The sequence below is a fragment of the Rhineura floridana genome, chromosome 16 (assembly GCF_030035675.1).
Source record: "Rhineura floridana isolate rRhiFlo1 chromosome 16, rRhiFlo1.hap2, whole genome shotgun sequence".
NCBI lineage: Eukaryota > Metazoa > Chordata > Lepidosauria > Squamata > Rhineuridae > Rhineura > Rhineura floridana.
In genome coordinates this window covers 9785932-9803977 of record NC_084495.1, presented here as the reverse complement: position 1 = coordinate 9803977, position 18046 = coordinate 9785932, and the positions used below count along the sequence as shown (strand labels likewise).

The 18046-nt window shown below is 44.0% G+C and overlaps 1 protein-coding gene and 1 long non-coding RNA gene across 4 annotated transcripts in view; both read left to right on the top strand.

Annotated features, from left to right (window-relative positions):
* The first annotated feature begins 772 nt into the window (after positions 1–772).
* Positions 773–6038, top strand: LOC133371460 (uncharacterized). Its single transcript, XR_009759325.1, has 3 exons — positions 773–889; positions 5293–5438; positions 5596–6038. It is a non-coding gene; the product is annotated as an uncharacterized LOC133371460 (long non-coding RNA).
* A 5863-nt stretch (positions 6039–11901) lies between these two features.
* LAS1L (LAS1 like ribosome biogenesis factor) overlaps positions 11902–18046 on the top strand; it is a 67429-nt gene continuing 61284 nt past the window's right edge. For 2 of the 3 annotated variants that reach the window (XM_061599030.1, XM_061599032.1), the window contains exons 1-3: positions 11902–12044; positions 14546–14785; positions 16671–16796. In XM_061599030.1, coding sequence (XP_061455014.1) covers positions 14646–14785; positions 16671–16796 — 266 coding nt within the window. In that variant the 5' untranslated portion in view covers positions 11902–12044; positions 14546–14645. The remainder of the gene's footprint in view (positions 12045–14545; positions 14786–16670; positions 16797–18046) is intronic. The other variant, XM_061599031.1, reaches the window with a different exon arrangement.

Below are 18046 nucleotides of genomic sequence, written 5' to 3'. Positions count from 1 at the left end.
CCACAAGCTTCACGGTGCGACTGGATTTGTGGTTGAAGACAGGAGATGGCACATCCATCCAGAATGAATATTCATATGGATTTTTAATTGCATGTTTATTGCTTCTTTTTTATTTCTTATGCTGTATTTTATTGTATTACTGTTTGAATTCCATGGAATTGGAATTGCTACAACAGGCAGAAAAATAATTCAGTGCCCCGCCAAGACCCACAGTGATTTTCAAGGGGTCCATGGGGGAAAGCGTTTGGGAAGCATTGCACTGTGCAAATAGGCTTATGCCAGGATAGACCTATGTCCTCTGTCTGCTCTAAGGCAATGATCCAAGGGTGGCAAAATTTTGCCGGAGCAGCAAAAACTATGCCTGTTCAGTATATCAAAGTTATTGCGGGGCTCTGCTGTGGCAGCTGGTGCTCATTGGGACTGGTGGGGTGGAAAGCAGGTGCCATGGCCCCTTCGGAGGACTCCCCAGAGGAGGAGGAAGAGGCAGCGGCACCGGACCCAGAAAAAGGAACAAGCGGAATCCCTGAGGACGCAACTCCAGCTCTTCCCCAGCTGGAGAATGTCCAGGTCCCAGCTGAAGCCTTTCAAGCAGATGCAGGGGTTGAACAGGAGGCTCCCCTCCCCCCTGCAGAGCGAGTATCACAGCAACGGAGGAGGTCGGGCCGTTTAAGAACAAGCAACTCTGAGAAGTTGGGGGACTAATCACCTGCACCTGCCTAGGAAGTGGGTTTTAAAAGGCAGTTTGTGACTGCAGCAGGCTGCTGGCTACAACGTCGGGCGTGACCTCCCCGTGAAACATAGTTTGCAGACTCTAGACCTTTCGGACTGAACCCCTGGCTTCCTGAACCCAGCTTCCCCTCCTTGATGACACTTTTGGACACTGCTACTGGTACGGTTGTTAGAAGCATTCCTTTCTCCAGCCGGCTCCTGTTATCTGCTGGCCTTGGCAGATTTACGGCCCAGCTAACTGCCGGCTGATTAGTTGCAGCCCAGCTCCCAGCCCCAAAGCTGACAGCAGGGAGCCCAGCGGTAGGTGGAGCCAGAGCCCAAAACAGGCAGAGCCAACTAAGTCTAGTTTTATCCCCATCCTCCTCCTCCCTGCCAAGTTCTACAAGAGCAACACTGATAATAGGGAGGAAGAACCTGGCAGGCTGTGGCACTCCCTGGACTGGCTGTAAATATGAACGCAGGCAGGTGGGGGTTGGCTGAGGCCAGAGTGTTATTGGTGGGGCAGTGGCCAATTTGCCCAGGTGAATCAGCTTCCACCGGGGGCCTGTGCTTTCAATCATCTTGTGTGATATTCATAAATATTTTTGACTCTTAATATTTTGATCAGGGGAGTAGTTGTCCAGGGTCTCAGGGGATCTTAGACCCTTTACTTTTTTAGGAGCAGGGTCCCTATTTCTCCAGCATCCTATAGACCACCCAGCAAGAAAGGGGAGAGTGTTCGCTGCTAAAAAGAGTCTTCTCAGTGGCTGACTCACCTCCTTTCTTTCTGGCTGGCTCCAATCAGCAGGAAAGGACAAGGAAGCATGTTAGAAGATTCTTCTCAGCATTGTTCATGCTGATTAGCTCCTAGGGATGTCTGTTGTTGTGGGAGAAGGCAAATTTCTGAGTGTCACACAAGACACCCCTGAGTGTCCTGCCCTCAGGTGCTGAAGTGGAATTTTCCACTCTCAGGGGTCAATTGTACTAGTATGTAAATAAGGTGGAAGGGTTTGGCTGTTGCAACAGGATGGGGCGGACAAAAGGTGAGTATGTGTGTCCATACTTCCTCTTAATGGAGAATCACAGAGCTAGGTGGGAGTGGGAAACAGGTAAAGCCCCTTATTGGGTACTTTGGGACACATGACTGTACATTGTAAAAAGCTATAAAAGACCCTCAATTTGGGGAAGAAGGCAGTCTCCCGCCATAGCACATGCTCGCAGGGACTCCTCACAATTGTAAGTATAATAAACAGCTGTAAGCTTCAACCTGCCTCAGTGTCATTTCCTGGACAAGGACTCCATAAGGAGAAAATCCACTACAGTGCAATGGAGGTAACATGGAACAATACAGGGAGGATCCATCTTGTCCTTTGCTTCAGCTCACAAAAAGTCTTTGGCTGGTCCTAGGCAGCAGGGAGACATGGAGACAACGAAGGCTGGTCCATAAGGGTGAATGAGGCTCTGCCCCACCAACATTTTGCCAGCAGCCAACCCCTACCTACCTGCCTTCTTACTTTTTTTGAACTACAACTCTCATCAGCCCCAGCCAGCATGGCCACTGGATTGGGCTGATGGGAGTTGTAGTTCAAAAAAATAACTTTTCCAAGCTCTGTTCTTACTTACAGCCAGTCCAGGGGGTGGCCCTGTCTGTCAGCTTCCTCTTCCTTAGTCTCAGAATTGCTCCTTATAGCACTCATCAGGGGAGAGGAGGACAGGGACCAAACTGGAATTAATTGGCTCTGCCTGGTAATTGGCTCGCTAGCTCCACCTACTGTTTGGGCTCCCTTCCTTCCTCCCCACCTGTCCCATTGGGCACCAGCCACTGCTGTGTGGAGATCATTCTAAAGAATACTGTCCCAGGTACATATGATCATTGGACCCTTTGGATCACAGTCTGTCCCTGTTCTACATGGGGACAGGACTACATCTGCCCCATCCTTTTTCTGTGCAGATTTAAAAGGGAAAATCCTTTAAAAATTGCATGAAAATACAAAGGTTTTTTATTTAAGTATTTACGAAGTAGTCTGATGCAGCAGCCATAAGGGCAGCCATATGTGTGTGTTTTTTTTACAATTTCCTCTGAGAGCGATGGGACATCATCAGGTCATTGTGTCAAGACGGCTTACTCTGTCAATTTAAAGCCACTTCCAGACTGTCCGTCTTTTGCAGGAGTGACTGGGCATACTGGAAATGTAGATTTGCACAATTAAAGTGGATTAAAATACCCTGTTGTCCTAGCATGACAAATCCACTTAAAAAAAACTGGATTTTTTTCTGGTTAGGAAAGTGATGGGAAAACCAGCCAATACTCAACAGTCACCCCTGAGGAACCTCTGCTGTGGAGAAGTCTCCTCCTTTATCCTTCCCACATGTCAGATGCACAACCTACAAAAAGCTGAAAGATGCTTACAGACTAATTCAATTCTCAGGAGGCATTCTCTATTTTGCAGCCTCTCGGGGAAGAAAGGCTTGTTAAAAAAAAAAAGATTTCCTTTCCTCGGTTGGCAAATACACATTAGCTGTAATCTCTCTCGCAGAGGCGTGCCTGTTTAAATCTGATTTGACAATGAATCGAATTTAAGTAATTATCTTTTTGAACCCACCTTTTGGGGCACTCTCTGACAGTTGTGATCAGGCGTTCCCACTTTCAAATGATGCACAATAGCGGCTCAGATGAAGTCGCTCAGCCCTCTCTGACCAAAAGGGCCATAAATAAATGCTGCGAGCTGAGCTAGAATGCCTCTGCTGCAGAGAGGTATGCAGTTATACAAGTCTTTCTGATTTAAGTTCCCCTGATGGCCAGTATCTAGCACTGGTATTGAGAAAGAAATGATATGGTGTTGTGGATTTAAGGGGCCACAGCGTTAATGCACATCCTTTGAATGTAAAAGGCTACAGACAGGGATGGAAAGATCTCTGCACTTTGGTCCTCTCCGTTTCTCTTTTTTCCAGCCTTAAATTCAGTTCTTCACATTTCTGCAGCAATTCTTCAGCATTTTTATATGCAGTTTTGACTCATGTACACAGATTTGCAAGCAATGTCTCCCAATTTAATGCATTCTTGTATGTTATTTTCACTTACAAAGGGACTAACCCCTAGACTAGGCTAGAACTCAACAAGTCTTACTTCTGAGTAGACGTGGTTAGGATTGTGCTGTTGGTAAACTTGATTAGGGATCCTCTGCAAAGATATCAATATGTTACCAAATTCTTCAAAGCTACACAGCAAGTGGATTGGACTATGAAAGAGCAACCCAAATTGTGTTTGCATTTTGACAAATTGGTAGGACAGTACAATATCTCAGAGAGGAGGTCAGGTCTCCTGCTCCCTGGTGCATTCACTATACTTGCCCAGTTTCCCTGTTTTTAAAAGTTTGATAGAAATATCTGTGGGCTATAGGTAGTGAATTTCTCTGCTTTTTAATCCACGAGGTAAGAAATGGGACCCTGTGCAAGTTTGCTGAGAATTGATTAATCACTTGCATTCTTATTGAGTTCAGTGGGATTTACTCCCCTGCAATCATGCTTAGGATAGGTGAAACAGACCACAGGGGACGGGGAGGGCAGGAGGAAGAGGGAGGAGAGGGAAGGCAGAGGGGAGTGGGAGCAGGAAGGAGGGGGAGGGGAGGAGAAGGACAGGTTTGATCATTTGCATGTTTATTGAGTTCAGTGGGATTTACTCACAGGCAATCATGCTTAGGATAGGTAAAACTGACTGGGGGGAAGGAGGGACAGCTGCAGAGAAAAATAAGGAAACAAGGAAAGCAATGGTTTTGTTTAATTTCCAAGGCACTGAGAAACATTCTTGCTCCCCAGCACTGGGATACAACTCTTCCTGTCCCAATCATCCTTTGCTTTTTGAGATTCTCTCTGTCTCTATTTGTGTCTTCTTTGGCTCAGCAGAGTTTATTGAATAGGCCTTAGTCAACGGAGGCAGAGCTTGGAAAAGTTACTTTTTTAAACTACAGCTCCCATCAGCCCCAGCCAGCATGGCCACTGGATTGGGCTGATGGGAGCTGTAGTTCAAAAAAGTAACTTTTCCAAGCTCTGAGTGTACAGTGTGAGTAGAAGGCTTTTGGAGCATATGCAGGGAACGGTTGGAGGAGGAGAGGATTTATATTGTAGTCTTATGACTGGACACTGCAAGGGGATTCATTGAACTGAAGGTAGTCTAGGTTTTTTAAAAAGCAAAGAAAGAAATTAAACCAGGTGAATCCATTGAAAGCTATAAAAACTAATAGTAAGAGGAGCAATGCCCATTTTTGAGCAAGGCTGGAAAAGTAACGGTGACATATCCTCCACTGTAACACGTCCCCCAGCTGGATGACCTGCCGGGGAACTTTGGCAAGTTCAACTCTTTGTGGAGAGTCAGGCGACAGGGAAGGAGGTGGCACGAGAAGACGGGGGATCATTGAAAATGTAAGTAGGATCTGTTGCCAAGATGTCCTCAGGGGGCCTAACTCTGTGCTGCAGTCTCTACAAGACAACAAATGAATGTCAAGCCCAGAGGTATCAGGTGCCTCAGATTCAGTGGATGAAGACTGGACAGCCCCGGTTTCTCACTTTCTCTGTATTCTGTCCTAGGTTCAAAAGGATTCTAAATATTTTCCAACAATGCTGCAGAAAGTGCAAGGTCCATCCCCTGGTATCCAAAAAAGAACAACAAATAAAAGTCATCTTTCAGAGGCCCGAGGACCAGGGGTTGGATGTGAGTGGGTCGGGCAGTTCAGGTGAGGAAATGTCCTGGGCTGAGAGGTAGTTGTTGGGAGGCCAATTAATATTGGGTAGCAAGGAGGGAGGGCTTTGATTCAAGGAGGCTTGGGAGGCATCCCACATGAAGGAGGTGGGGTGACATTCATTTGGCTTTCCTTCTGACCTTTTCTATAGGATCTCATAATTGAAGATTTATAGAGGACACAAAACAGCAACAAAAAATTGCATGGAAGAAAATGAGAAGATCCTGCTGGATCAGGCCAGTGGCCCAACTAGTCCAGCCTCCTGTTCTCACAACAGCCAACCAGATGCCCATGAGAGGTTAACATTCATGTTCCGCAAGGAATGTGCTCTGCCTTAGATTTTTATGCCCCATAGTCTAATTTTCTACAGGATACCAACTGACAGCAGTTTAGACCTGGAGTTATCCTCAATAGTTCTAATGCTTTGAAAATGGGACTGATAAAGGAATACCAGAGTGAACAATGGAACTGATGGCACAATTGTGACTGTGACTACGGATGCTGGACAGAGCCTGTGATGCCTTTTCTGCGAGATGCTCACATGTGCAGGGCAGGGATGGGGGGTTGGCTGTTAGATATTTGTGATTATTACATTGTATTATTACCCTGTGGGTTTTTCTATCTATATGAAACTAAATAAAGATTTATACAATTAATAAACAAAAATTGTCCAGAAACTGCACAACCTCTGTCCTTTTTCATGGGGTGAGGGTTGGATGAGCAAGGAAAATCATAGTTGGACAAGGTGAAGATCAAGGGCAACATCAGGCTGCAGCTTCAAGGGCTGGTTCTTGGTGTCTTTGCCCACTAGGGCATCTCATTTGGGTTCATGGATGTCCACGGATGTTCACCAGAGTGAACTTCTATCTGCACCTTTCCACTGTGAATGAGATAATGGTCATCCTGGTTCGCGACTCCATCCAGAACTGAGAGAGGGGCTTTCTTGTGTAACAACACAGCTACCCCCTTGGACTTCTTAGATGACTTGCTAGCAGATACCTTCCCTACCCATTCTTTACACAGTCCATCCTTCTCCTCTGAAGGGAGGTGTGTTTCCTCAAGGAAAGGCACATCTGCTTTTACCTTTTTAAGGTTATGTAAGAACTGCTACCTTTTCTAAGGGAACCAAGTCCCCCGGTATTCCAACTAAGAATTTTCAATGACATCAGCTGGGCTTGGACTCAGGGAACAAAGGGAGGAGCAGAACCTGGAACAAAGGAACCACCCACTCAATGGACTAGACACACTGGAACTCACATTAGATGTGACCCATCTAAGGATCCATACCAGCACTGTATCCTAAGGTCGGCTCAAACTAATCAGAGGTCCTCCATGCCAGAGCTTGGAAGATTACTTTTTAAAAGTAATAAATTACAGTTACAATTATGTGGCCCAAAAAAGTAGTAATTACCGTTACAGTTACAATTGCTCTGAAAGTAACTGATTACTTTTTCTGAAAAGTAATCACTACAATTAATTTCAGCGCTGCCTTGGCTGCTGCACATCTAAGTAGCCTAAAGCAACATTAAAAATAAACACACAGAAGGTTGTTTTTAATTGTTTTTAGAAGTTTTAATGTTATTGTTTTAGTATTGCGGTGTTTGCTACCCTGGGCTCCTTTGGAGAAAGGTGTGGGATATACATTTAATAAAGAATAATAAAGAATAGTTTGTACATCATGTCACCTCTGGTCCAGAGATATGTCCAAACAAGCATTTGTTCATCTTTGTGGGGCAGGTTCACATAAAGGCAAGATCCCAAGTTCAATTTGAGTTGAATCCACAGTTTCCCAAACGAAACACCATTGCTCCTTGAAGCGCTTGGGTCCCAAAACTCTGGTTTATCCCGAGGTCCAATGCACTGGCAAGGATTAAGGTGACCCCACAAACGAATCTCAGTCCTCTGTCAAATACAAAGCCTCCCCCGCTAATATACTTATGTAGGCCACTTCCCCAGACTTCAGTGAGTGGCTGGAAGTGGGAGAACAGGAAAAAAGCCCCTCCTTTTCCTTCCACTCTACAAGCAAGCAAACACAAATTCCACTCCCCTCCTTCTCTCAGATTGCATAGACCTTTCTGATGCCACTTGAACTGAAGAGAATGCAAACAGCAGCAGCCCTCCAGGCAACAGCAGGTTGGCTTTGGATTTTTCTGTTCTTTTCAGATATTTCCAGGATTGGGAAAATCCAAATTTACTCTACAAAAAATGGGTGGTGGTGGATGGTTCTAGCTGAGGGCAGTGTCACATGAACAATGCCCACAAATTCTGGACTCAAGCAGCCTCAAACCCATGAAATCTCTTAGGGCACTTTCACATGACAATTTATTGCAAATTGGGCATCGCATGTTTTTCACAGCATCCACACAACTTCATCCTCATTAAAATGCCAACCTCTCCCCCATTTTTTTTAAATGCAGATTTACTGTCTGTGTTTTCTTTAACTTACCAGATTTTATTTGAATTAAATGTGAAAATAACTATGGAATGCCTTAAAAGAAATGGGGTTGCCACAGCATCTGATTGTCCTGATGCGCAACCTATACTCTGGACAAGAGGCTACTGTAAGGACAGAATATGGAGAAACCGACTGGTTCCCAGTCGGAAAGGGTGTGAGACAGGGGTGTATTTTATTACCCTACTTGTTTAATCTATATGCAGAACATATCATAAGGAAATCAGGATTGGACCAAGATGTGGTGTGAAAGTTGGAGGGAGAAAAATCAATAATTTAAGATATGCAGACGATACCATACTACTAGCAGAAACCAGTAATGATTTTAAACAAATGCTGATAAAAGTTAAAGAGGAAAGCACAAAAGCAGGACTACAGCTGAATGTCAAGAAGACAAAGTAATGACAACAGACTTTACTTCAGACCCTGTTGAGAAGGCTAGTCCCACACTCGACATGGTAGGAAAGTTCGTCTCGCCCCATTTTTGACAGAAGCCCACCCGGCATGCCCAAATATTGATGTTATCCTGGAATGTTGCAGGCTGGGCTAATAAGTGTTCTGATCCAGCTTTTCTTATATATATTAACAGTTACAACATCATTTTTATTCAGGAGATTTGGCTGAGAGAAGAGCCTGCATTGAGTGGCTTCGACGCATACTCCCTCGATGCAATCCCCAGTACCAGGGGGGGACGTTCTAAAGGTGGTTTAGCAGTATTAGTTTCGACTAAATTGGGAATACATACTAGGAAAATTGGGGAACTGGATATATCACGATCGCCCTGTTGCTTAAATCCCCTGTATGCCACCTATTACTAATCAATGTATACTTCCCCCCTCGATCTGGGAAACAGGAAATCAAGGTCCCCTGGGGAAAGTTGGAGGTGTTTATTAGCAGGCTGACAAGGGAATTCCCCTTTGCCCACATTATAGCGGCCGGGGATTTTAATGCGAGAATTGGCCCCAATGACGAAGAGTTGTATTCCCATTTTAATCTTGTCTCCCCAAAACCGGAGACGGCTCACCCCCTCCCCGTTAGACAGGCTAAAGATCTGAAATGCAACTTTGCGGGACTGTGCCTATTACGAATGACAAATACTTTAGATCTGGTGATATTGAACGGGAGTGTACGGGGTGACAGGAGCAGCGAATATACCTTTGTAACGAACTCGGGGGCTTCTACCATAGATTACTTCATGGTTTCCTATAACCTGTTGAACTGTGTGTCAAGTTGCTGTGTAGGCGTACGTGGTGATAGTGACCACTTACCCCTATCGATGCTCCTTAATCTTGGAGATGAACCACTTCAACTGGCTAGAGTCCCTATGTTAAATCTGCTAGCGGAACACAGGGACTCCCGTATTAAATGGACTCCCAAAATAGCCAAGGAAATGACAAACCTTCAGTCAGAGGGTCCCCAATGCCTGCGAGAGGCTATATTAACTGCTGAGGGCCCTGAATCAGTCCTAGAACTCTATCAGGAGTTGACTTGCTCCCTTTATAATCAGCTGTCTGCTAAACGACTGAAAAAATCCCGTGCTTTCCACCTAGAGTCCAAATCCTGGTTTGATTCTGAATGTATCGATCTTAAGAATTCCCTTATGGAAATGTACAAGTTATACAGAATCCTTGATCTACCTTCCATGCCCCCTGAGTACTATGAACTTAAGAAACGCTACAAAACCTTAATTAAGATAAAAAGAAGCAAGCCCAGAGAGACCTGTGGCAAAACCTGATAAAAGCATCCAGATCGAAAGACTCGGCTGCTTTTTGGCGGCTTGTATCCAAGATTGGGCAGCCCACGCTTGCCAGTAAGGATTTTTATATCCCTGCTGGAGTCTGGGAATCATACTTTAGAACTATTTTTGCCAAGAGCCATAGTAGCTCGAGTACAAATGGGGAGGATACAAATCTTAATACCCTTCCTAATTGGCCTCATCTCCATTTCTGAAATTGCCCACCGCTTAATAAACTTAAACTGGGCTGTTGGAGAGGGCAGTGCTTTGAAAACCTTGGCAATATGAAAGTATTTAATCCAATATTTGCTTTTCTGGGAATAAAGCAATGCTAATCCCATGTATCTAGAGTAAACCCCATTGAATTCAGTAGGACTTACTTTTGAGTAGACATGGTTAGGATTGTGCTGTAAATTAATGGGACTTTTGAGTAAACATCACAAAGAATTGTGTTTGTATTGTAAATCTTTCCCTCCCTCTTCAATCCTATTTTTAAAGCAATTAGGCAGGGTTTACCTAGGTATCACATTTTTTATTATGTAGGAAACTTAACACTGATTTTTTTAAAAAATGTTCTGCAATGACCAACTGGTTTGACAATAAACTATTATATGGGGTGTATGTATTTATACATCTGCAGTGTGTGTGTGTGTGTGTGTGTGTGTGTGTGTGTGTGTGTGCGTGCGTGCGTGCGTGCGTGCGTGCGTGTGTGTGCGTGTGTAGTCTTTCCAACAACCCTATGAGGTAGGGTTGGAAACCAAGGCAGCTTACAACAAGAAATAAAGCCATTTAAAATCCAATAACCATAAAAACAAGTATAAACAGTTGCAAAACAGCTTAAAGTGGCATGATTCTGAATTTTGGGTTGGGTGAATGAAGTTTATTTAATTTTATTTATTATTTGATTTATATCCTGCTCTTCCTCTCAGTAGGAGCCCAGGGTGGCAAACAAAAGCACTAAAAACACTTTAAAAATAATAAAAACAGACTTTAAAATATATTAAAACATCTGTAAAAACGTTTTTAAAAGTTTTAAAAACATTTTTTTTTGAAAAAGAAAAGGTTTAAAGACATTAAAAAGCAATTCCAACCCAGATGCAGACTGGGATAAGGTCTCGACTACACGCGCACATTGCTGCCATCAGCCAAGATGGTGGCAGAGGCTTCAGCCCCTTAGGGAAACCTCGGCCGCCATCCTGATTGATGGCAACCCTGCAAGCACAGTGCGCGCAGCCGCAAAAAACAGCGGAGAGAAAGGTAGGTGAAGAAGGGGATGGTGGGCGGCTCAGAAGCTCCTGTCCTGCAGAGACCAAGATTCAAATCCCCACTCAACCACAAAGATCACTTAGTGACTTTGGGCCAGTCACTGCCACTCAGGCTAACCTACCTCATGGGGTTGTTGTGAGGATAAAATGGGCGAGGGAGGGAACCATGTTTGCCACCTTGGAGGAAAAGCTGGATAAAAATACAGTACATAAATAATTATGTAGATAATACCCCAAATGAAGTAAGACCTGAGTTACTAAGAGAAAGAGCTCTTCTCAGTGCTGGTACCCTTCACGTGAACATCCGAACGTGTTAAGATTGAGAGAAATACACACACAACACAGCATGAGAGAACCTGTTGCAGATGCTGTCCAGTCACAGCGGCTCTAAAAAAAACCCTAGACCACTGGTTTCCAAACTCCTTTTCCCATGGACTAATTGAAAATTTCTACAACAAAATGATGCTAATAGATAATAATTTATTTCATTTATGAGTTGCCACGAGAAAAACCCAAAGCAATTTAGAATATAAAAGTGGTTCCCAAATTGCTTTTCCCACACACCTCTTGAAAATTGCTGATGGTCTTGGCAGATCATTTCGTGATTTTCCTGCCTGTTGTAGTAGCTGTCATGCACTGTGCCAGGTGCTGTACGATTTTTAGTTGTATTTTTATTGCTTCTTCTCTTATATCGTATTTTGTTCTATTAAAGTTTGCATCCCACAGAACTCTAATATAATAAGAAAGAAAAGGAGCAATTAATATACACCTAAAAACCTTCCTGAATACTTAAAGCAGACACCTTTCGATATCCCCTGCCCTAGAATTCGCCATTGTTTTCTACTTTCGCTTCCGCCCACGGGAAGACCAACAACACCTACAAGACCCGGAAGTTGAGTCTTCTCAGGCGGGCTAGCCACTCACGCCTAAGTCTTCTGCCTTCCTTCCGCTTCTGTCTCGGTCACTTCCGTGTCACGGAGTAGCCAAGTATCCAATCAGATTGCTTTATTGCCTGCCCCGCCCCCACGGATCCTCCTGTAATGATTGGCTGCGCTGCCTCCTGCTCTCCTCTTTCACTTAGGCGGCTCTTCGTCGGCTTTGGATGGGCTGCCGGGTCTCGTTGCCCCCCAGCGAATGCTCTGAGCAAGGTGGGCTCAGCCCGGGGCTGTGGGCGGCTGAGCCCTAATGGGCGGGCGGTGTGGTGTGGTTGTGGGCCTCTGACCGTCCCTCCACAGCACGATAGAGGGCAGAGAATTGAGGGGAAGGAACCTAAGCTGCCTGCCTCTTGCATTGTGTAACTTGCATGTATGAGTACAAAATCATCTCTCTCTCTCTCTACACACACACACACAAACAAGTTTATATGCGTGTGTGTGGATGTATAGAATGCGCGCACACTCATATGCATGCGTCTTTGTGTGTTGTATGGATGTCTGAATACATATTACACCTGTTTGTATGAATGACTGCTCATAAGTATAGCAGTGCTAAGAAAAATACGTTTGTGTGTGTGTGTGTAAGCGTATACATTTTATGTACTCTGTGTGTGTATAATGCTTAATATAATATATGCATGTATATAATATATGTGCATGTTTGTGGGTGTGTGCGTGTATGTAATATATACTTGTGTGTGTGTATATGAATGACTGTAAGGTTGTTAATGGCTGCTAGCCATGATGGCTATGCTCTTCCAACGTGGTCAGAGGCAGTAAGTTTCCAAGTGCCAGTTGCTGGAAACCACAGGAGGGGAGAGTACTCTTGCACTCAGATCCTGCTGGTGGGCTTTCCATAGGCATCTGTCTGGTTGGCCACTGTGAGAACAGGATGCTGGACTAGATGGCCTTTGGCTTGAACCAGCAGGGCTCATCTTATGTTCTTATCACTGCTGAGTAAATGCACCAGAAACAGCAAAGTTGTGTGTGTGTATGAGTATATCAAGTGTGTGTGTATTACAAACGTGTTAATCATTGTAGTGAATATATTATTTTAGTGATTAACTGCATCCTACGAGGATCCAGAGCAAACTTGTCTGAAGTACTGTATGAATGTTAAAAATGGTTTCTCTCTACTTCCCTGTCTATATTTATATCACACAGATGCATAGACGTGTGTGTATAGTTGGTTGGTTGGTTGGTGACTGGTTGGTTGCCAGTTTCCAGGCCCAGTTCAAGGTGTTCACATTAGTGTTTAAAGCCCTAAACGACTATCTGAAAGACTCCCTCCTTCCCTACAGATCCTCTCGGGTGTTGAGATTGGCAGAGGGGGGCCCTTTTGGTAGTCCCGCCACCCTCAGAAGTTTGGGGGTGGTGGTCCGGGAGAAGGTATTCTCTGTGGAAGCCCCTAAGCTGTGGAACTCCCTCCCCGCAGAGGTGCGTCTGGCACTCCATTGTACAACTTTTGGCAAATGCTGAAGATGCACCTCTTTGCCCTCGTCCTTGACACCTGAGATGTATATTTTTAGGATCTGCCCTATTTTCTGTGATGTTTTTAACAGTTTTAATTATGCGTTTTAAAGTCGTAACCTGCCCTCGGATCTTTGGGTGAAGGGCAGGCAATAAATTATTATTATTATTATTATTATTATTATTATTATTATTATTATTATTATTATTATTATTATTATTAATTTTGTTTGTGTATGTATATAAATGACTGCTGAGGAAACACAGGAAAACAACAGAAAGAGTATTGTAGCTATTGTTCATCCTGATGGGAGTTTGGAGGCCCAATAATACTTGTGGGACCAGAAGCTTCCCTCTTCTGGCACCCAATGCCTGCTTTAGGAAGTGGATATAGGGAGAACTTGAGAGATGGATGTTGCAGTTTGGTTAGGGCAGAAATTATGGCAAGGAACGTTGCAAGTTAGTTAAGTTATGAACTGTTTTTAGGGTAACCTCACAAGGTGGCTTCCGTACAGTATTTGAAATCCAAAACTAATTAATACAAGTTACAAAAACAATTGTATGATACCAGAAGATAATTCTGTAAGACTAGCCTTAATAAAAACCTTACCAAATCAGCAAAGTCTTCTTAATTATTTTTAGCGACATCTAATTTAAATTGACTTATAAATATTTATGGCTATGCTGTTTTATATTAGTTTTATATTTCTTTTAAATTAAAATTTATCTATTGATATACTAATATTGCTGTATGATATGTACATGATATGTCTTCACATGTCTTCTATTTTCTTTTATTACGCTGACCATTGGTCGAATAAATTGAATTGATCGATTGATACCAAATCAGCATGATGCCGTCTTAAAGCAGGGAAACCTAAAAAACCTTATCGCCAGTTATAACCCCATAGGATCACATGTATTTTATCTTTGCATTTAAAAACCTGTACAGGATCCGTAGCCTGGGCAGCGTCAAAGCTTAGGAAGCAGAAGTGAGGTGGAGGCACTTGGTGGAACTGATTCTTGGGAATAGAGAGGGCTGCGATCCTTGGCAAAGCATGCTTATCAGTTCCTGGGTATGAAGAAGCATAGGTGGATTTTACTTTAGGCAGCACCTTAATATCTTTTGAATATTTTGACCTTTGAATGAGTGTGAAGCTTAGGGGAAACAGCTTGTCAGCTTGAGAATACCCAAGAAGCACCGACATGGCTGTGTGTTCATGGAAGTTTTCTTTTATCCTTAGATCTGGTAGTGTTGGATCCTGGGAAGCTGTGGAAGAGTGTAGCTGCAGTTTGGCTAGCAGTCCCAGTAGCACTAGCCCGGGGCGGAAGCATCTGGCAGCAATGTCTGAGCGGAAGAGGCCACGGAGCGTGGTGGCCTGGCAGAGCAAGGCTGAATGGGACCAAGTGATGGTGGGCCTGTATTGTGGGGACGCTGACATGCAACGAGATGCATTGGACCGAGTATCTGCTTGGAAGAGCAGGTAAGGGGGATGTGGACAGAATAACAAGGTGGGAGGAATCAGAAGAGGAAGAGCAAAGGAAGGGCTGCCTCAGAGAAGGCCAGTCAGTTTCTGTCCTGTGTTTCCTAGGAGGGAAGACCTGCTGTGTTGTCATACCCACCACTCCTTTCTCTCCTCCTCCTCTGCTGAACAGCTTCTTCTTTTTTCTCAGTCATATCATCTCGGCTTTTCTCTCGAATCTTGACCAAAGGTGGGGAATCTGTGGCTTTCTGTATGTTGTTGGACTACAACTCTCATCATCCGTGACCGTTGGCCATGTTGACTAGGGCTGGTGGGAGTTGGAATTCAACATCTGGACAGCTACAGGTTCCTCACCCCTGATCTAGATCCTAGTCAGACTCACACTGCACCTCTCGTTCACATCTCCAAATGAAAATAACGGCATCCCTGACAACTCAGTTCGTTGGTCTAGTGTTGATCTCTTTGCATTGCTACCAAGGGAATGCATTTGCCAAAAGCAGAGTATTCTTCTTGGGGCAAGGCCTTGTGATGTATCCTGAGTGAACAACTCCACATAACTGGTGTCTCTGGGGCAGAGGAAGAACTAATTTTCCAGTTGCCTGATCAAACTGTATTGGTCAGTTGGGTGTACTTTGGATTCAGCCCTGGGTGGCCGGGAGTGCATATGCACATTTAAAACTCGTGCGCCAACTGCGCCTATTCCTGGAGATGTCTGATTTGGCCACGGTGACACATGCCTTAGTCACATCCCATTTGCGTTACTGTAACATGCTGTATCCAAACAAGAGCCGTAATTCCATAAAGGAATTCACAGACCTGAACTTACAAGATCTGAACACGGTGGTTCATGACAGATGCTCTTGGAGGTCGCTGATTCATAGGGTCGCCATAAGTCGTGGTCAACTCGGAGGCACATAACAACAACAAAACATGCTCTATGTGGGGCTGCCTTTGAAGAGTGTTCAGAATCTTCAGATGGTCCAAAGAGCTGCAGCCAGATTATTAAACTGGGGCGGGTTACAGGGAGCACACAACTCCCTTGTTACAACAGCTCCACTGGTTACCAGTCTGCTTCTCAGCATAATTCAAAGTGCTGGTTATAACCTGTACGACTATCTTCCCATATGAGTCTGTCCGAGCCCTGAGATCATCAGGGGAGGCCCTTTTCTCAGTCCTGCCACCCTCACAGGCACATCTAGTGGGAACATGGGAAAGAGCCTTCTTGGTGGCTGCCCCTAGGTTCTAGGACTCCCTCTCTAGAGAGGTTAGACTGGTTCCCTCCCTGCTCTCCTTCCGCCGGCAGGTGAAGATTTTTCTTTTCCAACAGGTTTTGGGAACTGACTGTAAGGGCTATTGAATAGGGTGCTGTTTTTACTTATTTGTATTTTGTGGGTTTTTTAATTGCTTTGTTTTAAATTGTTTTCTTTTTATAGTTTAATCTCTATGCTTTATTTATATGTTTTAAGTGTATTTGGGTTTGTTTGTTTTTAAAATTAAAATCGTTTTAATTTTAATCTAATTTTTGAGTCCCAGTTCTGGGAAAAATGAACTGTGGTTTTCAAACATACTTGCCCTTGGATAACTCTTCACCTGTCAGTTTTGCCTGCTGAACCCATGGAACATCTGCCAACGAAGGGTTGTTGATTGCGCCTGTTGGGCACAGACATTTCCTGAAGTGCGCCCCAGAATGCACCCTGCAGCTATGCATTGTAAGGGAAGATCAGTTATGGGTACAAGCCGCACTTCAGGTAAGCTTGTCTTTTGCAGCTGATCCCCTTGAGGAAACCTTGGTAAAGGAGTTTAGGAGTGTAGAAGGTAAGAGTATACCTTTTGACTAGGGGATGAAGATAATCCTGACATTGCTGTGTTTCCTTTTTGGACCTAGATATGGACATCGGATGCCTTTAGCGGTGGAATGCACCGCAGATCTGATTCGTTGTAAAATCCTGGATACCTCTGGAACTCTGGAATCCCATGATCTGGTCCTTACGTATGGTCTTGCTCTTGTGAGGTATGAAGTGGGATAGGGAGGAAGAATGGAAGGCCAGAAAGAGGGGGTTATGCTAATCTGTACTTCCACAACCCTTTGTATGAGGCTTGTGCCAAAGGAGGAGAGAAGATTCTACTCATGTAGAAAGGTCTCATGTTTTAACAGCACAACAGTTTCTCTGGTATGGCTTCATCTTAAATCTGAATTTTTATGTCCCTCCCCCTCACTTTGTTTATGATAGTTTCCCATTTGTGGAATGCTCTCCCAAGGGAGGCAAGTGTGGCACCATCATTCTCTGTCTTTAGATGCCAGGCCAAAGCATTTTTGTTTACCCAGGCCTTTGGCCCTGAGTTTGGAGGGCAATTGGTTGTGTTTGTGACCTCTTTTGTACTCATCCTTTAGTGAGATATCCTTTAGTTTTGCATTTATTCTTTTTGTAAGTCACTTTGAGACACTTGGGTGTAAAAAGCAACAAATAAATATAATACTCTTAATGTTTAGCAAAGAACATAGAAAGAAATAATAAAATAAACATTATTGAAGCAATAATATTTACACATGCATACGTACACACACATGTGTATTATACACACACACCTATGAACTCCACACTGCTGAAGCCAATAACAATCATATATGTTTTAATACAGAACGATATAAGTTTTAATGAAAAGGGAAACTGAATAAGATTTAAGCCATGCTGATCAGTCTAAAAATGGCTAGTGACCAATAAATAAGAAGAAAACAATTTGTGGTTGGCTTCACAATGTGTTCGTGTGGCCCATCTGCATATGTAACTAATTGGAGCCACGCTCCCTTGAACACATGTGGTTTATACTTGTCGAAACTCTCCTTTAGATTAGGTGTCAGTATAGCCTTAAGTTAGCAGCGCTAACCTGTTTTATTCATCTACATTTGTGATTACACGTGCCAAGGCTAGTAAAATGAAAGAGGCTGCACCATGCTTATTCCCATAGGACTGGAAAAGTATTTTAAATGCCTGCAGCTGAATACTGGGCATTTCCCCCAACTTCTGAGCAGCTGGGCACCTGGGATTGTTCTAGCCGTGCCTTTGCAGCAAGGAGAGTTCAAAGCAAAGGCTGGCTGCAGCCATTGACCAGAGGGCCATCATCTGCTGGAAACGTGTTCTCTCTCTCTCTCTCTCTCTCTCTCTCTCTCTCTGTGTGTCTCTGTCTCTGTCTCTCCCTCTCCCTTTCTCTCTCTCTCTCTCTCTCTCTCTCTCTCTCTCTCTCTCTCTCTCTCTCTAGTTT